At 35.9% G+C, this 27,519-nt stretch overlaps 1 protein-coding gene across 2 annotated transcripts in view; it reads right to left on the bottom strand.

The window, feature by feature from the left end:
• Positions 1-663: 663 nt before the first annotated feature.
• The window catches only part of ACTR3 (actin related protein 3), a 59,127-nt gene continuing 32,271 nt past the window's right edge, over positions 664-27,519 (bottom strand). For both annotated transcript variants that reach the window (XM_066279874.1, XM_066279875.1), the window contains exons 4-12: positions 26,967-27,077; positions 22,077-22,172; positions 20,198-20,305; positions 15,240-15,383; positions 13,470-13,643; positions 9,969-10,061; positions 9,649-9,774; positions 4,404-4,487; positions 664-3,335 (exon numbers count right to left, since the gene is read on the bottom strand). In XM_066279874.1, coding sequence (XP_066135971.1) covers positions 3,240-3,335; positions 4,404-4,487; positions 9,649-9,774; positions 9,969-10,061; positions 13,470-13,643; positions 15,240-15,383; positions 20,198-20,305; positions 22,077-22,172; positions 26,967-27,077 — 1,032 coding nt within the window. In that variant the 3' untranslated portion in view covers positions 664-3,239. The remainder of the gene's footprint in view (positions 3,336-4,403; positions 4,488-9,648; positions 9,775-9,968; positions 10,062-13,469; positions 13,644-15,239; positions 15,384-20,197; positions 20,306-22,076; positions 22,173-26,966; positions 27,078-27,519) is intronic.

Below are 27,519 nucleotides of genomic sequence, written 5' to 3'. Positions count from 1 at the left end.
AAAATCAATCAATAATTTTTTTAAAAAATCAAAACCATAAATAAACGATGGCATGAGTACAATTTTACTCATTTCCTCAATGCTATAACATACTCTGGTGCCATTTTTAGGGTACCAGAAAGTTTAGGGTATCTGAAAGTTTCTATTTATACAGATATATTCAGTGGTCAGCAAACTCATTTCTCAACAGAGCCAAATAGCAACAGTACAATTGAACTTTCTTTTGAGAGCCAAATTTTTTAAACTTAAACTATATAGGTAGGTACATAGTACCATAGCGCCTGCATGTGGTACTTTGTGGAAGACCCACACTCAAGGGGCCAAAGAGCTGCATGTGGCTCACAAGCCACGGTTTGCCAACCACTGCTCTAGGACTTCTTTTTGTAGAAACTAAGGAAAGAACAATGAACATAATAGCCTATTATCCCTATAATTCATATTATTACTTCTAAAGATATTTCTAGAAATAACTGCAAGAACAGTTATTTCAAACTGTCAAAACCTTAAAAACCAAAATACTGTATTGGACGACCTGAGTAGGTAACTGTTATCTGATGCGAGAGGAAGACAGGTCAGAAGAGGGCCATGACTTGCAGTATATGTCATTTACTGTTGAGGGGTTAAATTTTGAGAACTTGCTTACTAAAAACAGTAGGCATCAAGTTAAATAACCACCATCTATTTTATTTCTGTCCATTAATATTTCCCATTGAACAAAGCCCCAACTATTAAAAAGGAGACAGCTAGGTTATATTTTCAAAAACTCATAAAAATTGCATTGTTAACCCAGATAACATCACTACCTTATATATAAATTAAATTAAGGTCCAGAGAATTCAAAGAATTTATCCAAGATTATACAAATATGTTTCTAGTTTTAAAAATAACAACAAAAAAATCAAACTTAATGAGTTATATCACCAATTTGTAGAACAAGAATAAAAATTTCAGCCACTGGACTGCCTGGTGTTTCTCCACTGTCCCATGCTCATGAAGTCTGACATCAAACCAGTATTACAGATTTGATTTCATCTTGATCAACCTCTACACATATACAACCAAAGGTGATATAAATGGAAAAAAATGATATACAATGACAGGAGAGATATAAAATAAGAGCACTGTTTCTATCGTATTACAGCACATATTCTATATAAGCAGGGCAAAAGGTGTATCAGGAGTCTTCTTGTTTTCCCAAATAAGTGTAAGCTCTAAAGAAAATTACTGACCTTCACATTTTCAAATCAGTTAAAAACATATTTATTTTAAGTATGCAAGAGATTGTAACCTGCAGCTTTGTAAACATGTCTTCCAAGTTTATTCATTTATCATTCAACCATCCCAAGTGTAAAAGACATATTCATGACAATGCTAGTGATATCTTATGGAGCCAAGAGCACGAAATCTTAAATGCTCATCAATTTACTTCTGTATCAAAAGATGTCTGCAACAGTATATATAGCAAGCTCCTATTCGTGTAAAATAAAGGAGCTATATTCATTTCAATATGCACAGAAAACTACAAGGACTCACAGACATTTCTAACAGTGTAATGATCAGAAAATGAGACAGACTAGAGTGGGAAAGAAACCTACTTCCACTATTTACTCTTTAGTACTATTTGATGTTTTTTAAAAATGTTTATGAAATATTTTTTCAAGTAAAGAGATCTTTGAAACTGATACTATGACCACTACAGACCATAGTTTGTTCTTTACTCCCACATTCAAAGAATTAAGATTCATATAAATAATTAATATAATTTAAGTATCCAGATTCAGTCTAAATAAAGTTTATTCCCCAATTCTATCTTTATATTAACAACAAAAACACTTCATTCTTCAATTTTTGGATACCAATAATCTTATGTGTCATTTTCATGGGTTATGAAGTTCAAGTGTTCACTGGTATTATTGCATAAGTTCTAAAAAGCCTGTAAAATCTCCCATTTTTGTCTTCTATAAATAACTGGTAAAATTTGAAATTCACAAGAAATTTTCTATCATATTAGGGATTTATAATGAATCCCACTATTCCAACAAAAACAGAAATCATATAAAATACATAGACACGAAGTAGAATGACACTGCTTCTAAAAAAAAACATTAGAAAAGGTAATTCAGTTTTAATTTATTTTCATCACGTTTTCTTCATGATCCAGATATTTTAAAATGCAAAGAAAATTAACTTTCCATGATATGTCAGGGGCTGGCACTAAAAAAATTTCAGACTGCAAATGAGTTATACAGATGAAATATCAAATGGAGATCCAGTTATCAAAATGAAAGCACTCAACATATTAAAAGTTCACAATTATTTGTTTAGAGCACATAAAAAAGTTGGCTTGCTAACCAACTGTTGTGATTTTAAAGAACTATTGCAGAAATTTGAAGAAAATAGATTAGTTAACTTATAAAGATTAGAGCTTGAAACAAGTATTAAAAAGAAATTTGTGCCTTCATTAGAATGATTTAGGCTTTACATATATGAATTTTGGTAACCAAATTATTAATTTTTTTTAAATATGAAAGGACACTACAGATCTGCAATACTGGTCCAACAGTCTTGTCTTTACTTTTCCTTTAAAGCGACAAACAGAATGTGAGTAATCAGAAAGCACAAGCAGGCATCAGTTAATCCAAGATCCTAGCTTCTTAGTTTCAAATGCACTTGCAAAGAAAATCACCGGGCAGCATGGGGAACGGCAACAATTCATAATAACTGGAATCCCATGAGCATGTGTGCACGATAAGTCTCATGAGGCTATTTTTTAAATTTATCCTTTACTTGGTCACTTTTTTGTACTCAAATACTAGTTTTTCTTTGACTTTTTTCCTCAAAGTATAAAAGTATGAAATATAAACAAGCTCTTGTATTGTACACTTGTAAGTGTACAATTCAAGCATTATAGAGCTATCTACATACCAATAAATCCCATCAAATCTTGGATAATTCAATAATATACAAAATATCAGGACAAAGAAAGAACTAAAACCCACTTCTTTTTGTTACACATAATATTCAAATATTCAATTTAAAGAAAAACACTTAATTTTGGCTCTCCTCTACATTCGCATGTTGATATATTTATTAAAATATTCCTGTATAATTAATTATGTTTGGTCTTATTATTTCAAGTCAGGTTTAAAACCTCAAAACCAGCCATCCAGACAAAACAAGTAATCAGAAAGATTATTTCTTTCCCACCTCCCTAACCCCAATAACTATGAAGTCAAATTTTATGACATGACTCCAAACACTGGATTGTGACGACAAATGCTAGGTCCAATTTCTTCATAATCCTTTTTGGTGTGGCATACTTGGTAGAACTCCGGCTGAAAATAAAAACGTATTTTTATGAAGGTCAAAAATCTATCATTCTTCAATATGCTTTAAAATAGACTTGTTAAATCTAAAATGTTTTTATTGGTCCATCTACAGTACTTGAACAAAGCTTAGGAATTCTACCAACCATGACTTAAATCTAACTCCGAATAGAAAAGGAACATTTAACTCATGTCCCTCACCTCCTCCTCACAACCAATATGTCCTAGATTTTGAAACTTTAAAGAATGGAAGGTTGATTCTCAAATGCTAAGACTATTCTACTAAGTCTTTCCAAAATGACATACTGAATCAATAATCTAAACAAGTAGCATTAATCAGAAGTACAGGTAAACCACTACATGCTACAAAAACTTGTAGTCAACTCGCTTTCTTCACTCACTATCTGGTGTAGACGACTACTCGATACTCTGTCTTCTCATTTCTCAAAGGGCAAAGCTACAAACTCAACTAGGTTATACAGCACAACTGAAGACAACTATGGTTAAGGAATAAAATACTTTTATCTCTGATTTTTAAATGCTTTAAAATTCAAGGCTGTATAGTTTTTAATAATTCAGATAAAAGCACCTTCATTTTAATTAATACTCCGTGCTCTACGGTATAAAGCACCAATCATGTTAAAATACCTTTTAAAGAGGTTTTCAGATCTTTTGGTTTGGGAAGAAGGCTCTGAGAATTCCCTTCCCTTAGTTTAGAGTAGATCATGGTACTTCCTATAATGTAAACATTACTCTTAACTCAATGCTTTTAAATATTTGCAAAGAAAAAATAATGCCCTTCCAATATCTGTATTACCACAGGGTTAAAAGAACTTTTCCTAAAGATAAATTTAAAAATTCTAAATGCTCACTGAAAAAAAAGTCTAGCAGGTAAAGTATGAACATTAAATCCAAATGAATTGTACTTTTTAAAAATACCATGTAGACAGGTATCTGATTTTAAGACTTTAAAACAATTAAAGAAGTTTCCTTGTTCTTCTAAATTTTTTTAAGTATTGAAGAATTCTTATATCTAAAAAAAAATCAAATTATAAAAGTAAGCTTCATCTCATTTACCGTGGAAGCCAGCATTGACCCTCCAAACCAAACTGCATATCGCTGCATATGGTGTGTAATGACTTGTACATCAATAGGTTTTGGCTAAAAAAAACACAAGAATGGTTCAACAATAAATTAACAGTTTCTATAAACTCTACATACATCAAATGCAATGTTTCACAGAATACAGCAAAAAAATATTAAGCTTATTTAAAAAATAAATAAAAAAGAAAAAGGAAGAACCAAACCATTCGGGTTGAGAATGGGACTAATTCAAGTAACTAGTGAACATAGAATTATGACTATGCCCTCAGGCTTAAGATAATAACTTAAACAAATACAATACTGAACTCTAGTTAGTGGGCTTATTTCTCACAGTGGTATAAGCAACAATTCTGAAAGTACTGTAAACAAGTATTGCAGGATTGAGCAAAATCATATATCATAAATAATGGAAGCCAGTTACTCTGTCAGAGAAAGGCATTACAAAAATGGAAAGGTGGTATTCTAGAACTGGCAAAATCAGTATGAATTCAGCTTTTAATTTACAAAGAACTAGATATAGATGTGCGTGCACACACAAATACTCATACATCCTAATTTGTCTGCCAAGAAGGCCAGTAACACCAGTAGCAATGAATAGACCTAGTATCAAAAATTTGATTTCTTAATAGTATTCTCCACTAAAATGAACAAGGATGCCTTGGGGGGGAGAGGGGTTGATTCCTAGATTGAAGAGAAAGTTCAGGATGAGCCTGGAATAGCCTGCTTTGCCAGAAGTAAAAAGTGCTTGAGGAGTACTGGGACCCCACCAAAAGGCACAGAAACTACCTGAATGGCTCCCACTGGCCAAATCTGAGAAAATTTGAGCATCAAAATTAACGATATTAATAGTATTTACAATATGTTGATATAAGTATTAACATGTTGATATATAAATCATAATAATAAATAGCCTATGGAATCATATGAGAGATCAGTTTATACAAATATTACTGAATGAATAAGAAGGGAAAACTCTTCCCTAGTAAAATGAGACTAAAAAACTTAAAGGAATGGTGGAATGTGCAAAGTATCATTTGAGTTGGCAACTACCACAACTATAGTAATAGGTATTTTAGGAAAAAAATATAGATGTTAAAACTAGTGTTGAAAATTTAATGAGAACCAGAGATCTATAAAGATATTATGAAACTCTATAAAATGACTGCCGAGTGCAATAAAAAGGAAAGAGTCAGAATCCTGTATCAAGTTTTCCCTGTATCACTAGATGTCAGTATAGCATTGCTATCACGGGAAGGGGGGTCCCCCTCATTTCTTATTTAGAAATGTACCAGAAGCTTAAAAATGTTAAACAGTTTTACTTTATTGAAATACCATACTCAATAAATAGCATTTCTTTTTTTATTTCAATGAAATTGTAATGAATCACTACAAATTAAACTACTTAAACAACTATTTAACTGCACCGGGAGGTATAGGTTTAAGATAATCAAAATTTAGGGGCTCTGGCTATCATGTAATTTCTCAAGCAGCAGCAAACTAGAGTACTATATACTGCTCACAAAAATTAGGGGATATTTCAAAATAAATATGAAGCTATAAAATATTCCCTAATTTTTGTGAGCAGGAAGACAAGATGGCGATGAAGTAGGTGGACGTACCAACCTCCACCTCCCAGAACCAAAGTGGATTACAAACTAATTTTAAGAACCATCATCTGGAAAGACCAACTTTGGACTAAACTAAGAGGACTCTTTAACCAAGGATCACTGAAGAAGCCACACTGAGACTGGTAGGAAAAGCGGAAACACGGAAACGCGGAGAGGGCTGCCCAGCTCCCCGGAGTGAACAGCAGCCGGGAGAGACTCGCGTGGTGGGAAGTGAGTTTAGCAGAGAGGGGAGGGTCCTGAGTTCCAGGAACAAAGCCCCAGCCTGCAGCCCCAGAGCCTAATGCAGGCGTATGGACAGTATTTAGCTGGAAACAAGACAGGATACTGTTTGTGAGAAAAAGACTGATTTCTCAGACCCAGGATTCTTCTTAAAGGGACTGCGCAGAAAACCTCTCTCACAACCACTTACCCGGGGCTCCGGGGGTCAGGGAGAGAGGAGAGGACTAGAGTAGCAGGAAGAAAGTGTAATCTAGGAGGCAAAGGCAGAAACACTTTGAGGGACAGCTACCATCCCTGGGATGAGTCACTCCCCAAATCTGAAGTGAATATTTCCCCTGGAAACAGCAATATCAGCAAAGGGAAGCAGGACACCAGCCAAACAAGCTCTCCAGCAGCACTCAGAGCAGAGTCGCTTAGAAGGAGGGAGCTTTCGGGTCTACAATAGTGAGCCTTAGGGTCTGTGCTGCAGCTCCCGCACCCACACGGCTGAGGGCTTGCCGGAGGGGGGGGGGGGGAGTAGCGGGACACGGAAGCGCTGTTCTGTCAGCAAGGGCAGAAGCTGGCTGGCCACCAAGGCCCAGGTGTGAGCTCAGTCTTGCCTGGCTGGGGAGGAGGGGATGTGTAAAAGTGGTCAAGCCCAGCTGTGGGCCGCCTGCAACCCAGCCTGTGGGGGAAGGGCAGGAGCCCCAGAAGGGGTGGAGACCCACCCCTGAGCAAGGGTGCAGGAGCACAGCCTTGAGCCGCCCAAGGAACCAAGGCTTATGGCCTCGCTTGGGAGCCAGCTCCTCCCATGGCGGTGGAGCCAAAAGCCCAGAACAGGCAGAGTCCCACTACTGAGCGTGGGCACGCAGTCCTGCCCAGCCTGTGGAGCCAAGGCTTGCAGCTGTCTCACAAGTGGGCTCCTCCTGCAGGGGCAGGGCGAAAGCCCGGAAACAGGTGGAGACCCGCAGCTGAGCAAAGGTGCTCACCCCTGCCCTCAGGGCTGGGCATAATGCCACCCACGGGGGCGGGGTGAAGGCCAAGGCCACCAGGCTTGTATACCCGAGCACGTGATCACAGCCACTCCCGTGAAGGAGAGGCAGAAACCACAGCAACAGCCCCAGTGGGCAGGCACCAGCAACGCTCATACCCGAACACCCTAGGCAGCAATAGCAGAGGGGGTGGCGGACCTGCAGACAGACCACACCTAGGAAACACAGAGGCCACAACTAGTGGACTCCAGTGGCCAAAATCTTCTTTTACACAGACAAAATGAGAAGGCAGAGAAATGCAACACAAATGAATCAAGAGAAATCCCCAGAAAAGGACCTGAATGAGTCACATATTACCAAATTACCAGATGCAGAGTTTAAAATAACGATTGTTAGGATGCTCAAAGATATTAGAACAACAATAGATGGTCATTACGAACACCTAAATAAAGAGATAGCAAATATAAAAAAGGACATTGAAATAACAAAAAAGAATCAGTCAGAAATGACAACTATAATATCAGAAATGAAGAACACAATGCAAAGAATTAAAAGCAGGATGGATGAAGCTGAGAATCAAATCAGCGAGTTAGAGGACAAGATAAATGAAAGCATGGAAGCAGAGCAGAAAAAAGAAAAGAGACTCAAAAAGTTGAGAAAACTCTAAGAGAGCTCTGTGACAACATGAAGAGAAATAATATCCACATCATAGGGGTGCCTGAAGAAGAGAAAGAACAAGGGATAGAGACTTTGTTCAAACATATCATAGCTGAAAACTTCCCTCAATTAAGAGAGGAAAACGTCTCACAAGTTCAAGAAGCACAGAGAACTCCATTAAAGAGAAACCCAAAGAAATCTACACCAAGACACATCATAATTAAAATACCAAAGCTAAGTGATAAAGAGAAAATATTAAAAGCTGCTAGACAAAAAAAAAGTATCACCTACAAAGGAGCCCCCATAAGGATGACTTCCAACTTCTCAAAAGAAACACTTGAGGCCAGAAGGGAATGGCAAGAAATATTCAAAGTAATGCAGAACAAGAGCCTACAACCAAGACTACTTTATCTAGCAAGGCTATCATTTAAAATTGAAGGAAAAATAAAAAGCTTTCCAGACAAAAAAAACTCAAGGAATTCACTACAACCAAACCAATGCTGTAAGAAATGCTAAGGGGCCTGTTGTAAGCAGATCAAAGGAGAAAAAGAATATAGCAAAAGAGGAATACAGTTTTAAAGAATAAAATGGCAATAAACAACTACGTATCAATAATAACCTTAAATGATCCAATCCAAAGACATAGGGTAGCTGCGTGGATAAGAAAATAGGACCCATACATATGCTGTCTACAAGAGACACACACCTTAAAACAAAAGATACACACAGACTGAAGATAAAGGATGGAAAAAAATATTTCACGCAAATGGAAATGAAAAAAAAGCTGCGGTAGCAATACTTGTATCAGAAAAAATGGACTTTAAAACAAAGGCTATAGTAAGAGATAAAGAAGGTCACTACATAATGATAAAGGGGGCAATCCAACAGGAAGATATAACTGTTATAAATATCTATGCACCTAATAAAGAAGCACCTAAATATATAAAGCAGACTCTGATGGATTTAAAGGGCGAGATAACAGCAATACTATAATTTTTGTGATCAGTATATTCTATTTTTAAGAAAATCTGACTGACTGTAGTAGCCTCAGATGGATCCCTCATTCTTGGTTTGAATATCTAGCAACATATCCTCTGAATTGATGCTTTGGTTCAATATTCTACATCTAACAAGAATGGAAGTGAAATTTTGTCTCATAGATACAGAAAACAGGTATCTGAGAATTTAAAATTAATTTTGATTCCTTGAGAGTAAGCCCAAAAGTCCAATACATGTAAGAGAAAGGTTATTTTGCTGAACCACCAATTTGATTTCACATTATGAGGATGCAAGGTGGGAGGGGTGGGGGCCTTGAGTCCGTCTGTGAAAGCAAGCTTGACCACACAACATCAGCTTCTCTCTCAATTCTGCTTTGCTGTCTGGCTATAGGGGTAGTCAAAATTTTGTGGAGCCATGAAGAACATTATCCCTGGATTAAACAAGGAATCGACTACCACCACCAATACTGTGCATGCACAAACCAGTTAGCTAACAGAGATATTTTAAAAATCTTTCTCACAGCTACAACTAAAAATATTTTCCATAACTGTAGATTATATCCTAGAGGAATCAAATGACCAAGAATATAGATATGAATCTATAATATTAATTACTATCCATACCTACCTAGTAGGTTCCTTTTATTTTCCCAAATAAAAGCAGAAGTTTGCACACATGACCCATCCCCATTATAATTTTCAGGGCACCCTCAACCTTCCCACCAACAACAGAAAAAAAACCAACCTTCAATCTACCACCACTCAATTCCTCACTTAATTTCAGCCTGGCATCTACAGTTCTTTTCAAATCTCTTTGCAAGCGACGTCCGAAGTCCCTGAACATGGTTGACCCTCCAGAGAGGACAATATTCTATATTAGTAGAGAAAAATAAATAAATATTTTAAAAGAAAGAATAAAAATTTTAAAGATATAAGAAATGGTACTAAAATTCCTACTATATCCTTTTGAAGAGATGTTTTAAAATTTAATATTTAACAACAGACAGAAAATAAAGAAGTTTTAAAAATACAACTTTGAATAACAATTTAGCTATAAGTACTGACCTTGTAGAGAGGACGTCTAACATCAATAGGACAATTCTGAATTACTTCATCTACAACTTCTGAGATAGGTTGAGTAAAGTCTGGATTAGCAAACTGAAAAGTAAGTAAAGTTGGATATGTAATAATTAGATCACTACTGACTTAAAATATCACAATTAAAAATTAAGTTTTAAAAATATTATTTTTAACTCCATTCCATTTCCATAATGATTTAAACTGTCAAGTGACTTTCTATCTCAAACCTACCTCTCTAAAGCAGTCTGTTAAAGAAAAAATCTGAAAAGTATGTTGCACAAAATACATTTACCTACCACCCTAAATAACCTCTACAACCTGAGAACCTGTCAACAGCCTACGAGATTGAAAAATCCAGACAGAAAATATGTTCTATAATAATCATTTTAAAAAATGGTATCAACTTGTTCATATCATTTTAGAGAATATGAACCATTCTCTAAGTTGTAAATTCTCTACATTGACCTTTGTTAATAATCATACTCTTCACTATTTACCTAAAACAATAAAACACACACATGCACATGAGATTACCCTTCCCATAATACTTTCCCTACCTTTAAGTTTATGTGCTATACCATGAGCAAGTAAAAAGGCAGGAATAGGGTCATTCATTGCTGTGCTATACCTTCAATCACAGTAGTTTTTAATAGAAGATATACAAAAATGAAAAGCTAATAGAACCTTAGAATAGTCACATAACCTGAATCCACCCACAGAAATTCTGATTTAGAAAAAAATAAAGTCTGATTTGACTACTGTATATCTCTTGAAAAAACCCAGGCACTATAATGCTGCAGAAGCCCAAGTGACAACAAGTAAAATAGTATGAAGAAACAAGCAATGAGTATTTAGTCAATAAACGAAGGAAAAAGAATTAACAATAAACAAACTAACAATAAATAGCTGACTTTGATAAAAATAGGCTAAACCCAGGGTCCTGACTAAGAATATTTTTAGGGCCTGACCAGGTGGTGGCGCAGTGGATGGAGCGTTGGACTGGGATGTAGAGGACCCAGGTTCGAGACCCCGAGGTCGCCAGCTTGAGCACTAGCTCATCTGGCTTGAGCAAAAAGCTCACTAGCTTGGACCCAAGGTCACTGACTCGAGCAAGGGGTTACTCGGTCTGCTGAAGGCCCGCAGTCAAGGCACATATGAGAAAGCAATGAATGAACAACTAAGGTGTCCCAACGAAAAACTGATGATTGATGCTTCTTATCTCTCTCCATTCCTGTCTGTCCCTACCTATCCCTCTCTCTTACTCTCTCTGTCCCTGTAAAAACAAAACAATATTTTTAGGCCTTTCTTTCACTTTCAACAGAAGGGCCAGTCCTGCCTCTAACTGCTCCCTGATCAGGCCTTCATATTACTGGAAGTTGCTAACAAGGGAAAAATATTCTTTCTCTCTTCTGAAAAACTTATGAAGAATACATCCAACCAAACATAGCAATTCAAATTGCTTTGTCAAAAATTTTAATTTCCTTTAAAAAAAAAAAAGTAAACTGCCAAACATATTCCTTTCTAAAAAACAGTTCTTATACTTGTGATGAATTCAGCAGTTCAAAAATAAATAGTTTTACTGTTTCACACATTTTATCTTCACTATTCAAGTTCAGATGCATATATATTAATCAAAAAAAATAAAAGAAAAAAGAGTGAATCCTTCAAAAACGACAGAAGAACTGTGACAAAGAAATGCCTGAAACTACAGAAGAATGAATCTTCAAATTCACTTGGGAAGTGACATAGTTCATACCATACAAAAAACAGGTCTATTCTTGGAACATGGTGAATTGAACACACATATCTAACCTCATTCTCTCTCTACTAGAAGCACCCCTAGAGAATTTTTTAAAGAGGCATAATCCAGTATGCCCACTCTGTCAATTCCCAAACTTGCATGTCTCACTGATGCAACCAACTGCCTCTATATCACACCGTTCTACTGAAATGGCTCCCCTACAATAACCAATAAATCTGGAAGATAAAAACCCATGAGCACTGCTCAAGTTTCCCTTATTGCCATTCTGTATAAACTGCCACTACTATTTAGCCTCACTTCTTTAAATATTCACCTTTCTTAATGTTAGCACCACAATACCTTGGCTTGTCTTTTCTGCATTCTTCAGTATCCTCTGCACGCTCCTCTTACTCTTCCTGTCTGCAAAGTGCTGATATTGACTAGGCCTCATTCTTCCCTTCTTCCCACTCCATATCCTCTCCCTGAACAATCTCTTCCTTTGTTCCACATGTGGTGATGACTTCTATCTATCCTCATTCAAGAATAGACACTACAGTTCAAAACCCTTAGAATCCAAGTGTTCATTCTGGAACCTTTTAAGATGAATAATAAAGCCATCTCATGTTTCCTCCTAACTAATTCTTTCCCCTTAACTGTTCTTAATTTGAGTGGATAGCACAACATTTAATTGTTCATGTTACAGACCTGGAATCATACTCCTCACATCTAAGCAATCAGCAATCATGTTGATTATATTTATTTTCTCTTCACCTTTCTCATTCTCATTGATCTGACATTATTTATCTTTCATCTGAAAAACTGCATTAAACTTACCTGTTTCCAACACAATTCACATCTCTGTTGCAATCTATCCAATCAATCAGAGACCTTTCTAATACCATACAAAAATCTGTGGCATTTCCACACTAAAGTTTTTCTGCACAACTCAACAGAATCCAGTAACTCCTCAGCATAGCATATTACTCCCTCATTAACATCTATCTGGATCCATCTCCTATCACTCCCTTCCTCTGCACTTTAGTATCCAGCCCTCTCATATCCCAGCCCTCTCATATCCCTCTCATAACACTCGACCAGCTTATCTCCTTTGCAGAAGTATATTCCCCTAGCATATGTACCTAACAAATACCCACTCATCCTTTAAGTCTCAGCTGAACTGTTCATCTCCTCTAAAAAGTTTTTCAGTTCTTCCAAGCAAGCTTAGATGCTCTTTGCTCCTGTTCCCTCACCTAATACATGCATCCATTAGAGCAACTATACCTGTTTAGATACTCATCTCTCTTTTAAGAGTAAGACAAATTAAGTTTTGAACATTCAATGTTTAAAACCAAGAGTATGACAATTTCATTCACTTACTATTTGCTGAATGAATAAACAAGAACAGGCATTTAACATTAGTCAGTCTATTAATAAATTTCTTATGTTACTACAAGAACTTTTCATTATTAAAAGCACTTTATTTTTCATTAATTTAATACAGCCTGTATGTTGCTAATGTTTCAGAGACAGAAAACTATTTTGCTAATAACTGAGTATTTTATGGTGGTCAACTGAAGGTTCTTTTTAACGGTCATTTTACATATTCTATTTAAACATTCAAAAATTTCAAAACCGCCTCTCTTCCCATGACCAAGTTCTTGAAATTAACTCTCCCTGAATGATCTTATAGTTGATTGATATTTTCTGCTGAGTACTTTTTTTTTAATTCCACCTAAAAAAATTACCTCTGGATGAAAGAAGATTTCAGGTCCCAAGAATCTCTCATAACCAACATCAATGGAAAATTCTTTCTTTGAGATAGCATTGATTCCAGTATACTGTTTAATCCACTTTGATCCATCTGTATCATACTTGTTAAATTCTTTTACTAAATCTGGGCAGACATAACTATAGCGCTCCTAGAAAAACAAAGAAACTAACTTTTTCCTCTTGTTTCAGGAAAAGTAAAAAAGAACAGCATATTTTCAGTAAATTAGAAACAAATAAAAAAATCTTCAGGAAATAAAGTTAGGAAACAAAGCTGAAAAAAATTTATGCTAGAATATTAATGCATATGTAGTACAAATGAACAGCTCATCTATCCTACACAAAATTCCTGGCTTCATGTATAAGCAGGCTATGATTCGACAAATGAGCCAAGTTCTACCATTCCAATGTTACTCCATGAAAATATTCATTAATATCATCCAAGATTTTATACTGTTTCAGTAATGGAGCCTATGTTCTAGAGAGGAAAAAGCATAAAACACACAGAAATGAATAATTAATAACTTAACCCACACAAATTAATATAAAGCCTTAATACTCATCAGGAACAAAACTGATTATGGTCAGCAAAAAAAAAGGGGGGGCTAAAAATATAAATTATTTTTACTGTATCACCTGCTAGGCTGAACTGCATATTTGATTATATGTTCCAAGTAAAAGTTATCATCTAAAATTCAATTCAAAGATGTTATTTACGGGTTATAACTGTTATTTCAATTTATTTTTACACAACACGAATTATACCCATGAAAGATAAACATTAGTAATTAAAGGACATAAAGGGAAAGAATATTAGAAAACAGAGGATGATTTCCTTATGTTATATTAGGGCTTCCTTCTCCAAACCTTGGAAACAGGAATTACACAGTTCCTTTAAAGATACTCAGACTGAGCACCAGTATTCTCTAGAATAGTAAGTGTTCTTGTTATTTTTTTGAACCCCAAAGATTTCCCAAAAATGTTAAAACAAGTAGTGTTCCTATTTATTTTTTACACATTTAATGCTGATACTATCAATCTGGGGCAACTTTTGGCAGCTATTTAATTCCTTTACCACCTAGAAAGTAGAAAATTCATTTTTATTCCTAACCTTTAAAGAGAAAAGCACTATAATCATGGAAAGATAGGCAAATTAATGAAGTTATTTTTGCCAGGACAGTTTTCCGTTTATATATTCAAAAGATGTATGATAGATCCACTGAAACTTTTTAAGTATGTTGACAAATGATACATTTAAAAAGCAATGCTATTTTGAGTTTGCATGAAACAATACTTACATAGCATGCAAATTATTAAAATACCTTACACAGCCTTCACATTTTTTATTTTCCATAAAACCTGAGCCAACTATTCTATAATCAAAGCAATCAATTACATAAAAACTTTGTAACAAAAAGAAATTCAGTGAAGAAATTAAGTGTGAAAACTCTGAAGTGAACTTATTTTACAAAAGGAAATAATCACCAAAATATATGTCAATCAATTGGTATCAATGTTCTTCCACGTTAGTCCTTTCAAATGTTGAAACATGAAGAGAACAGGAAAAGGGTTGATAATCCCCCAAAATTTCCTTACAAAAAATACAGAGAAAACATGTATCTAATTAAGGGCAATGATTTATAACTTGGCTAACAAGTTTTTAAGTACTGTGTTTAAGTTTTTCATTAATTAAATATTATTATAAAACTGATTAATTTTAACTGAATTATACTCTCATCATTCTTTACCTTTACTGCCTTAGCAGTTTCCAAGGATTGCTCTGGAGGGATTCCTACTTCTCGATCTCTCAGCAATTGCTGAATGAAATATGTTATATCTCGTCCTGCGATGGGAATGTGCTTGATACAGCTGCCAATCACATACCCTTCAGCCTACATGGAAAAAAGTATCAAATTTACTATCAATGTTTTCAAATTAATGTGATATAAATAATTAGCTATTAAAGACCAATACCTCAGATTAGTCTATTTGTATCTTAAGTATTGCTTTATCGCAGAATAAGTTTTCCAGACTTTATTTCTCAACTGTACTCTTCAATTTATTTACAGAATTTATAATACTGTTCAGGTAACAAGAATGGTCAGTAACTTAAGACATATTCTACTACTGATAAAAGAGTTTATAATATAACCAGGACTAAAATAAGTCAATAACATAGAAACAATGATTTTTCAGAAGTATTAAATGTTTTAGATAGTAGGCTTTAGAAGAGGTGATTTTTAAATCTTCTATAATTTCAATAAAAAATTTAGATTGCACTGTAGGAAATTTGATCTTTAACTCTTAAACAGACTATCATTTTTCCCAATAAAGTAGGTACCAATTTTCATAAGCCTAGGACATTCTATATATCATAATACCAAATAATTAAGTTCTGTAGAATGAGTTCATAAATTTACTAGTAAGTCAGAAGTACAAAAAGTAATAAAGCAAAAATAAATTTCATTAATAAAGAATGTCAGGGAGCCTGACTGATGGGGGCACAATAGATAGAGCATGAACCTGAGATGTTAAGATCCCAGGTTCAAAATCACAAAGTAACCAGCTTGAGTATGGACTCACCAGCTTGAGCACGAAGTCGCCAGCTGGAGCACAGGATCATCAACATAATCCCATGGTCACTGGCTTAAGCCCAAGGTCACTGGCTTGAGCAAGGGGTCACTGGCTCCACTGGAGCCCCATGGTCAAGGCACATATAAGAAGCAATCAATGAACAACTAAAGTGATGCAACTACGAGTTGATGCTTCTCACCTCTCTCCCTTCCTGTCTTCCTATTCTCCCCCCCCTCACTTAAAAAAAAGTCAGGTATGTCCTCATCTGCCATGACAGAATAATAAAGATTGAATTCATTCTCTCCCCTTGAAAATAAAACAGTACAAATTATATGAAATTAGGTTTTCAGATATAGTCCCAAGTTACAAACATCTGACTTACATATATATAACTTGTACTTATGAATGGAGTGCTGTAGGGCTATTGGTAATCAACTGTGTTAGGAGTAAGCTAAAAGTTGTTGCCAGCAGCTAACAGTTTCAGTTAAGATTACTGAAAATAACTAACCCTAACCAAAATCACAATAGTCTAGCCCAGTAGTTCTCAAACTTTTTGAAATCAGGGTGCATTTAAATTTTTACAAATAATTGTATGCGCACTATATACAAATTTCTGAGAAATATGTTATAATAATTAAGTCAAATATTAAAGAAAAAATATAAAGTCCAAGCGTGCTTTTATGGTAATTAAACTAAATACAACAAAATTAAATTTACTCTGACATTAAAAAACATTTATGTTTCATTTTTTGAGTTATGCTTTTTAGAATTCGTAAAAAAGGGGTTAAAAATTTAAAAAAGACAAAAAGTTATTTATATAGATACATTCTTAGTAAGATTTAGTAAATTCGGCAGGTCCCAGCGCGAATGTGTTAAGGTTTTTCATTCTTGTGTTTATGAGAAACATGAGCCTGATGTGTCCTAGCGATTTCTTGAATGTTTGGGCATATATTTGAAAGGCAAACTCTCATTTCCTCGTCAAAACATTGAAGAATTCCTCTCTTTTTACTTTTAATTGTGTTGAGTGCAGAAAAGCCCCACCATACATATCATCTTAACTTTACACCAAACAAAGGATAGAAGAAACTTGCCTCCAGTCTTTCCAGGGAACATGGAGGGTAGTGTAAGCAATCCAGCACCACAGTTTAACAGCCTTTTGAACCTAATCAGGCAGATGAGGTGGGGGGTTGGGCAGACTGTCAGTTTCCAGCCAATTCCCCACACCTCTGTCCCCTAAAAATCTAACTCCAAAAACCCTGTTGGTTTTTTGTCCCCAACAGGCACATATTTCTCTGAAATACCATAAGGCGCACCTGGAAATCTTCTAGGGCGCACACTTTGAGAACCACTGTTCTAGCCCAGTAGTTGGCAAATTCATTAGTCAACAGAGCCAAATATCAACAGTACAATGATTGAAATTTCTTTTGAGAGCCAAATTTTTTAAACTTAAACTATATTGGTAGGTACATCCCTTATCGAGGTAACACCCGCACATGGTGTTTTGTGGAAGAGCCACACTCAAGGGGCCAAAGAGCCGCATGTGGGTCGCGAGCAGCAATTTGCCGACTAAGGGTCTAGCCCAAGCCAGTTTCAGTCAGGTTATAAAAATATCTAACTAGACATAAATCATGAAAGTTCCTGTAAGTTCTAACCACAGGATGGAAGGAACGTTCCATTCCCAAGGCCACAAAAGAACCATGAAATAAAGACCACCCATGAGAACATCCACCAGACCAGACCAATAGAGAAGCCTAACAGGATACAAGCCTCAAGTAAATATCCTTTTTGATCAACTTTGATCCCTGTAAATTATTTTCAGCTGTACCTAACATACTGCAGTTGGTCATTAGTGAAAATGACAGTTACTTGACTACCATGGCAAAGAACTAACCCATGAGGACCTTATGGAACTAGAGCAGACAGCATTCAGAGAAGAAAACAGGGACCCAGAATTCCAGACCTGAAAAACTTTTCTACAAAAGAGCTGATGCTTTTCATCTCATTGAAGCAAGAATAGTCAAGTTACAGGAGCAAGATCCCGATACACAGAGGCTCACCAAAGTTTACCATACGGGTACCAAAAGCCTGGGATGCTACAGGGTCATTTATGATAAGGAAAAGAAAAGCACTGTATAAACTTCCCTTGATGCCTACTTCAAGACACTGACTCCAGCAGCCAAATCAAACCTTGACTCTCTAACACCAGTCCCAGCCTCTCCAACAAGCCCATCATTTTCTGCATCATCCAAGATTATTTAAAGCTGTATTTGAAAATGTTTAACTTAACAAACCTACAGAACCTATCTCATTCATAACCCAAGGACTCCCTGTATTAGAGAACAGACTGAGTAGGGCAGTGATCCCTAGGAAAAGGGAAAACAAAGTGAGTGCTATGAATATGCCATCTTACTGCCCATGGAGTTCTTTTAGCAGCAATAATGCGAGGGAGAACCCAGAGTCTGGTGGCTTCATTAGGTTGAGGATACAGAATTTAGATTTCAGGGATGTCAAGGTGGTTCCAGTTTGCAAGTCAGACAATGAGAGTGGAAGAAGCTGTACAGAGAGAGAGATCTGGAGATCTAAATAGCACTATCATCTTAGCTGACTAGCAATCATCAAATGCATGTGACAAAAAAATCATGGCCAGAGGAAAAAAACCTCTAGAAAAGAGTGGGCAAAAATCTCCAATTTATACATAGCTGGGAATAGTTTATGTTTCCACTAACCAGAGTTTAAAGACCTCAAATATAGAACACCTAGTAGTCTTCAGAAGAGTACTGCCTCAGTACTTGGGTCAAAGTAAGCCTAGACACAAAATGTTGTCCTGGACATGCTTAATAATGTTATAAAGGAGCCCCTGAAAGGATCAAACCGAATTCTAGTAACTTAACTATGTCCCAAGGAAAAAACCTTAAAATATTCAAAGGAGTCCAAAAACCCAGGACCATAACAATATGAATCGATATACCCAATCCAAAGTTATAAGCAAGAAAAGAACCAGGAAAATACAACCCCTGAACAGGAGAAAAATCAATCAATAGAAAAAGAAATTAAAATGTCAAATATATATATCGAATTAGTAGACAAGAACATCAAAACAGCTAATAAAGTGTTACCTTGAGATACAAACAGACCAAATACAAATTTTTTTAAGATATGAGCTGCAACTTGGTCCATATTTTTGTTCGAGATCCGAGTGAAATTCCGAGATACAAGTCGTGATTCAGGAAGCTGCCACTAATTGGCACATTAGCGTACGGGTCCAGTATCGGCAGTTTGATATACGAGTTGACTGACTTACGAGCTTGGTTTCAGAACGAATTAAATTCGTTATCTCAAGGTACCACTCACTGTACATTCCACATGATAAAGATCAATGGAAATATGAGGAAGAAAGAAATGGAAGCTATAAAAAAAAGAACTTCTAAGGATAAAATTAAATATCTGAAATTAAAAATACATCAAATGTAATTACAGCAGATTAGACAATGAATGAAAAACAGTGAACTTAAAGACAGAAATAGGAATTATCCAAAATGGTACAGAAAAAAGGTAAGAAATTTAAAAAATATTAGTTAACTATGAGACAACTTTAAACAGGCTAATATACATGTAATTCGACTTCCCAAAGATAAGGAGGTAAAGAACAGAGAGTTTATGTAAAGAAATAATAGACAAAGACAAATCAACTTACAGAGGTTGCCAGTTAGATCCCTGGTCAGGGTACATAAAGGAACAGATAGATCTTCCCGTCTCTCTCTGATTCTGTCTCTGTCTCCCTCCTTCCCACCCTTCCCTCACTAAAATCCATAAACAAATTTTTTTTTTAAAAAGAAAGCAATATCATTTCCATTACAAATATTCATCATTTTCTAATTATGATTAGAAACTATTTCTAATTATTTCCAACAGTGGTACAAACCTACAGCAAAGGAAACATTTTAGGATTTGTTCATGAAATTTTAACAATAAATTGAGCAAGCTACAGTTATAGCTGAACAAATGGCCAAATTACAGCAAATTTTTAAAGTATAATATTTCAAGTTTTTAAAGACTAATGTTAAGTCATATAATTTAACTTTGCTAGATGTGTTATCTGATGTACTGTTCAATAATTTTAAAATATCCTTACCACAGGAATGACATGAGTGACACCGTCTCCACTGTCTATTACTGTACCGGTCAATGTCCGTTCTCCTACTTGTCTTGAGGTCCAGGATGCAGCTAAGGCAAGAACGGCCTTAAATAAACAAATAAGACAGGGAAAAAGTAAAAACAAATAGAGAGTTAAAAGAAAAAATATTTTACTGGAGTACTTTATTAAGTTTTAACTATAGTATGACTAGAAATGACTAGAAAGAAAATACACAAAATTAATTTATACTATGAAAATTGTTCATATCCTACATTTTCTTAAGACAATCTTAAAGGCTTATATTCACTTTTAGCAACATATTTACACATTTTTCATATTTTATTAAGGCCTATTTTTCTCCTAGAGTCAGACAAATGTGGAAGACTAACATGAAATTGTACAATACTAAGATGGAAAGTGTAACTATGTTTATATGGGACCGTTACAAAGTAGAAGCACACAACCAACCACCCAATCAGCGGAATTATTCAATACACAAATGGCTGCAAACAAGTATCACTCTTATAAGGTTAGCTCCAAATTTTCTAAGTGCAACATGCATTTAGAGATATGTACACACTTTACCCACAGAAAAAGTCCTTATGCACTGCCAAATACTATGATTTAATCAGGAAATAAAGTTGGTAACATTTTTCTGTGAAATATTTGCCATGGCAATAAAGTGTATTACTTTAAAAAAGGAGTTTGCAAATTAAGCAATTAGCAGAGCTATTTCATTTTATAAAAATCGAAATTTCAGGCCCTGGCCGATTGGCTCAGCGGTAGAGCGTCGGCCTGGCGTGCGGGGGACCCGGGTTCGATTCCCGGCCAGGGCACATAGGAGAAGCGCCTATTTGCTTCTCCACCCCTCCCTCCTTCCTCTCTGTCTCTCTCTTCCCCTCCCGCAGCCAAAGCTCCATTGGAGCAAGGATGGCCCGGGCGCTGGGGATGGCTCCTTGGCCTCTGCCCCAGGCGCTAGAGTGGCTCTGGTCGCGGCAGAGCAACACCCCGGAGAGGCAGAGCATCGCCCCCTGGTGGGCAGAGCATCGCCCCTGGTGGGCGTGCCAGGTGGATCCCGGTCGGGTGCATGCGGGAGTCTGTCTGACTGTCTCTCCCCGTTTCCAACTTCAGAAAAATACAAAAAAAAAAAGGAAAAAATCGAAATTTCATACAATACAAGCCTCAAACAAGACATAACAACTAATAATAAAAAGAGCTAAACTGGCTTTATCTACTTGCACTATAATAGCTGAAAGGGACCTAGAAAGATATCCACGCCAACCTCCAATTTTAATACAGGACCACACCACAATCATTGTGGGCTAACAGAACTATACAAAAGTTTATAAACTCAATCATTTGTAATATGGAGGTATCGCACTCAGTATGGAGTTAAAAAACAAGACAGGAGTTCTGATCCTGAGGGGTGGGACAGAAGCTGTACCATACACAAATTAAGTGCAATAAAATATTACAGAAATTTATGATCTACGGGATACGGAGAGGCACAAAGAAGGTAATCAAATATGCGTAGCAATAAATCCATTAAAACAAATTTTTTAAAAATGTTACAAGGATAAGTGAATATATAAATATATGTGTGTGTATGTATGTTCTTGATGTGGAGTAAACACTAAATAAATAATAGTTCTCCTTTATCTGGCTTTTAAAATAAATTAAACAAAAACCATTAACTTATGTTAACACTTCACTTTTATTGACTAAATTACAATTTCCTGTACCATGATTTCTAAATTATTGATACAGGAGATAACTATGATATGCTTTCAGGTTATAATATATTTACATATATTTTTTAAGAGTGAATTTAACTAAATTAAAATTTAAGTCAAGCTTAACTTAGGAACTTGCTTACCTGCACAGCAATGTACAAGCCGGGAACATTGAAAGACTCAAACATTATTTCAGCAGTATATTCCCTGTTTTCTGGAGTATTCAGAGGAGGTTCCGTCTATTCAATTGAATAACATTATAAATAGACAATATCAGATTATTTTGTTAAGTTTATAGACAATTTTAAATGAGAAATAATTTATTTCAAACACTCTATTTAAGTCATTAAATTTAAGAGGTAAAGACAGACACACAGACCAAAGAAAAACTACAGAGAATTCAAACAGATCTATACATGTAAGAAAATAATGTGGTTATTCACATAAAAAAAAAAGAAATTAGATTATGTCATATCACTTATAAGACTTAAACATTGAAAAAGGGAAGGAGAAAGGGATGGAGGAGAGCTAAGTCAAACTGCCTTGTACATATTGTAGTGACAAACCTCCAGGCAAACATAGCTAGTAGAATGTTCATCTAAACCATCGGTAGTCAACCTTTTTATACCTACCGCCCACTGGTTCCACAGTAATGGTGATTTATAAAGTAGGGAAGTAATTTTACTTTATAAAATTTATAAAGCAGAGTTACAGCAAGTTACAGCACATAGTAAAAATTACTTACAAAGTACTTTATGTCGAATTTTCGCTAAGTTTGGCAGAATAAATCTTTATAAAACAACTTACTATAGTTAAATCTATCTTTTTATTTATACTTTGCTTGCTCCACTACCACCCACCATGAAAGCTGGAACGCCCACTAGTGGGTGGTAGGGACCAGGTTGACTACCACTGATCTATACAATGTTTATAGCAGGATGTACCTGGTCTAAAATTAAAAGTATCGATAAGTAAGCCAAGATTCTACAAATGCTTGGAATGGTTTCCTGGAAAATGTTAAGCGACTATTAAATGGGGATGTTTCCACAGTTCTCTTCAATTTAACTTACGCAGCTGCATGAATTACCTGAAACCTTTGGGTTAAATCTAAGGCAGAAAGGCCGTAGAAACAACTTTGGCAATCCAGGACTTCTTGTTTTGCCTATGCCACATGATTATTTAATTTGTTTAAATTATTAAAGTTGGAAATTGGTTAAGACTTCTGATTCTTATGGGCTTGATATAACAAATCCCAGCCTTTATCTCAAACATCTAAACTTGAAAGGTAAAACTTTTAAAGTTAATACAGAATTATCTTTTTGACTGAGGTAAGTCATGGATTCCTTAAATTTAAAGAGCAAAAGTTACAAATACAAAGATAATTACAAAGATAAATGATAAAATCTAAATTTATTAGAAATTAAATCATTTTTCAATTTTAAGACACTATAAAGTTAAAAAAAGAAAAACTAACCACAAGTAGACCTTTCCATATACGAAACCTGTTTATGATCTAAACTGCCTGATATTTGAACTTATTTAAAAGTTTTGGAACTACGTTCAACAGTATGAAGATTTTAATAATATACACAAAATTAAGCAAACTTAAAAAAACCAAAGCAGTTAAACAATAAACTCTAAGACAAACAGAAGTTATACAAAAAATATAATTAGAGACTTCACAAGGAAAATACACAAATCACTAGCACATAAAGTGCTCAATGTCATTAGTTATCAGGCAAATGCAAACTAAACCAATATGAGAAATCTTACCCCCTAAAATGGTTAAAATTAAAAAGACTGGGCCCTGGCTGGCTGGCTCAGTGGAAGAGCATCAGCCTGGTGTGTGGAAGTTCCAGTTTAGATTCCTGGCCAGGGCACAAAAGAGAAGCACCCATCTGCTTCTCTACCCCCCCCCCCCTTTCCTCTCTGTCTCTCTTCCCCTCCTGCAGCCAGGGCTCCATTGGAGCAAAGTTGGCCCAGGCGCTGAGGATGGCTCCATGGCCTCTGCCTCAGGCACTAGAATGGCTCCTGTTGTGACGGAGCAACACCCCAGATGGGCAGAACATTGCACCCCGGTGGGCATGCTGGGTGGATCACAGTCGGGCGCATGCAGGAGTCTGTCTCTCTGCCTCCCCATTTCTCACTTCAGAAAAATACAAAAAAAAATTTTTTTTTTAATTGAAAAGACTGACACACCAAATGTTGGACAGAATGCAGAGCAACTAAATCACTTAACACATTGTTGGTGGGTGTGCAAAAAGGTACCTCTTAGAAAAAGTTCTAAAAGTTTCCTACAAAACCTGTTACGCACCTAACCCATGACACAGAAGTTCCTAGGTATTTATACGAGGGAAATTAAAGCATATCCACAAAATTATCTGCACAGAATATTCCAAATAGTCAAAATATTCCTAATAGTAAAATACTGGAAATAGGCCCTGGCTGGGTAGTTCAGTTGGTTAGCACTGTCCCAACACATAAAGGTTGCAGGTGTGAACCCAGTAAGGGCACATATAAGAATCAACCAATGAAAATATAAGTGTCTCTCTCTCATTGATTAAAAAAAAAAATACTGTAAACAGCCCAGGTTATCATCAAGGGAAAATACTATACATAGTAAGGCATCTTCACATAATGGAATACAACCCAACCACAAAAAGCAACACGTTATCAGTATCCTCAACAACATGGATGAATCTCAAGATTATACTGAGTGAAGTCTTGAAGTCTTATCAAAGAGCAGATCTTACATGATTCTGTTTAAGAAACTCCAATGTACACAAAAACCTATGCTGAAAAATATCGGAACAGTTGCCTCTAGGGCATGAAAAAAGGAATTAACTAGAAAAGGGCAGACAGTAATGTTCTAAACCTCAATAAAAGTTTAGGTTAGGTTACACAGATGTATGCATCTATCAAAATCAGGGGACTGGCTAACTAAACATGCATCCTGTAGGCCAAATCCAATGCACCACTTGTTTTTATAAATACAATTTTATTGGAACCCAGCCATACCCATTCATTTAAGTACTGTCTGTGGCTATTTTCCCAGCTTATGACAGCAGAGCTGAGTGACTGTAAGAGAGACCATACGGCCTAGAAAGAAAAAAGTATTTGCTATCTGGTCCATTAGAGAAAGTATACCAATACCTATCAAAACCCATAGAAGGGCAGGGTTATTTTATAGCATGTATATTTATATGAAAAGGAACTCCAAATAAATAATGAATTCTAGTTGATACTGTGCATGCTAAACTACTTAAGAGTGAAATGACTCCACCTGCAACTAATTTTGAATTAAAAAATAAGATGGAATAATGAATGGATAACCTGACAGATGTCATAAAGCAACTGTAATAAAATTGTTGAGTCTAGGTTGTATGTATATCAGCACTCATAGCAAATTTTTCCAACTTTATGTTTATGGTCCAGCTATAAATAATACAGGCATACCTTGTTTTATTGCATTGAACTTTATTGCACTTCACAGATAATGCTTTTTAAAAAAAATAAATTAAGGCTACAACTTCAACCAGCAAAAAGATTACAGCTTGCTTTATTGCAGTGGTCTGGAACTGAATCCACAGTATTCCCAAAGTAGGCCTGTATTCACAAATCGCCATAACAAAATATAAAATATTGATTTAACAAAAAACTATGATATAACTATACTGAAGGAAGGAGGTAAAGATGGATCTCGTGTTAAGGGCGAGGGAATAAAAAGAAAAGAACAAAATTATCATCTTTCCTACTAGGTTGTGGAGAGTGTCTAATATTTAAAAAGAAATAAAACACTGTTTAAATTTATAAATACTGTTTAGAAAATAACTAAAAATTTTAAATGTTTGCCTCTGCGGGACAAGAATCAAGTGTTGGAAGAGGTAAGGAAAAAAAGTGCTATTGTTTTGTTTTAAATCTTTATCATTTGATATTTTAAGCTATGAACATGCACAACTGTGGTAAAAAGAAAACAGTTTATATTGTATTTTTGTTACCAAGAATTACAGATGAAATGATAATCAGACTAGAAAAAGAGAAATACCGTATTTCCAACCTTTTTTTCTGAACGTACTATCATACAGATTACATATTAATTATTACAAATTTCTAGACCCTGGCAGGTGGCTTAGTGTCAGCCTGGTGTATGGACGTCCCTGGTTCAATTCCCAAGGGCACACAAGAGAAGCCACCATCTACTTCTCTACCTCTTCCTCTCCCTTCTTTCCTTCCTCCAGCCAGTGGCTTGACTGGTTTTAGAGTATCAGCCCAGGCGCTGAGGAAAGCTCGGCTGGTCTGAGCGCATCAGCATCAGGCACTAAAAAATAGCTCGTTCCTTGAACATCGACCCCACATGGTGTTGCCAGGTGGATCCCAATGAGGGAGCATGCAGGAGTCTGTCTCACTATCTCCCCTCCTTCTTCTCACCTAAAAATATTTAAAATAATAATAATAATAATAAAAAGAATTTCTATGTGCTTAAAATCTAGTGCTTCAACATATTACTACTCTATAGGAACCCAGAACTGGATGGTCTTAAAAGATAATATAGCTTTCTTAGATATTACTATTTAATAAACAGGGCCCTGGCTGGTTGGCTCAGTGGAAGAGCATCAGCCTGGCGTGCAGGAGTATCAGGTTTGATTCCCAGCCAGGGCACACAGTAGAAGCGCCCATCTACTTCTCCACACCCCCCCTCTCCTTCCTCTCTGTCTCTCTCTTCCCCTCCCACAGCCAAGGCTCCATTGGAGCAAAGTTGGCCCGGCCACTGGGGATGGCTCTGTGGCCTCTGCCTCAGGCGCTAGAATGGCCCTGGTTGCAACAGAGCAACGGTGGGCATGCTAGGTGAATCCCGGTCGGGTACATGCGGGAGTCTGACTGCCTCCCCGTTTTCAACTTCAGAAAAATACAAAAAATACAAAAATAAATAAATAAACAGTAATAATGTATGTCTAGTGAACACAGATGAAATGAAAACATTTTCAATAAGTTTCTTCAAAATTTTCCTCAATAAAATTACAGTTTGTACTTACCAAAAGAAAATAATGATCTTCAGGTTCTGCCCTTAAATATTTAAAGATCACTTGTTCCATAAACCTTTCCATCAAATCCCAATCTTCAACTATACCATGACGGATTGGCCACTATTAAAACAAAAAAATTAAACACAAATTAAATATTTATATCAAAATAAATAAAACTAGCCTGACCAGGCAGTGGCACAGTGGATAAAGCATCGAAGTGGGAGGTGGAGGACCCAGGTTTGAGACCCCGAGGTTGCCAGCTTGAGTGCGGGCTCATCTGGTTTGAGCAAAGCTCACCATCTTGGACCCAAGGCTTGAGCAAGGGGTTGGTTACTCAGTCTGCTGAAGGCCCACAGTCAAGGCACATATGAGAAAGCAATCGATGAACAGCTAAGGTGTCACAACGAAAAACTGATAATTGATGCTTGTCATCTCTCTCTGTTTCTGTCTATCTGTCTCTCTCTCTCTCTCTCTCTGTAAAAATAAATAAATAAATGAATGAATAAACCTTAAAAACCCAGGGAATACTAACAAGATCATTAGTGGATAATAGGTAAGGACA

The sequence above is a fragment of the Saccopteryx bilineata genome, chromosome 5 (assembly GCF_036850765.1).
Source record: "Saccopteryx bilineata isolate mSacBil1 chromosome 5, mSacBil1_pri_phased_curated, whole genome shotgun sequence".
NCBI lineage: Eukaryota > Metazoa > Chordata > Mammalia > Chiroptera > Emballonuridae > Saccopteryx > Saccopteryx bilineata.
The sequence above is the reverse complement of the archived record's forward strand: the minus strand, read 5'-3'. Positions and strand labels throughout refer to the sequence as shown.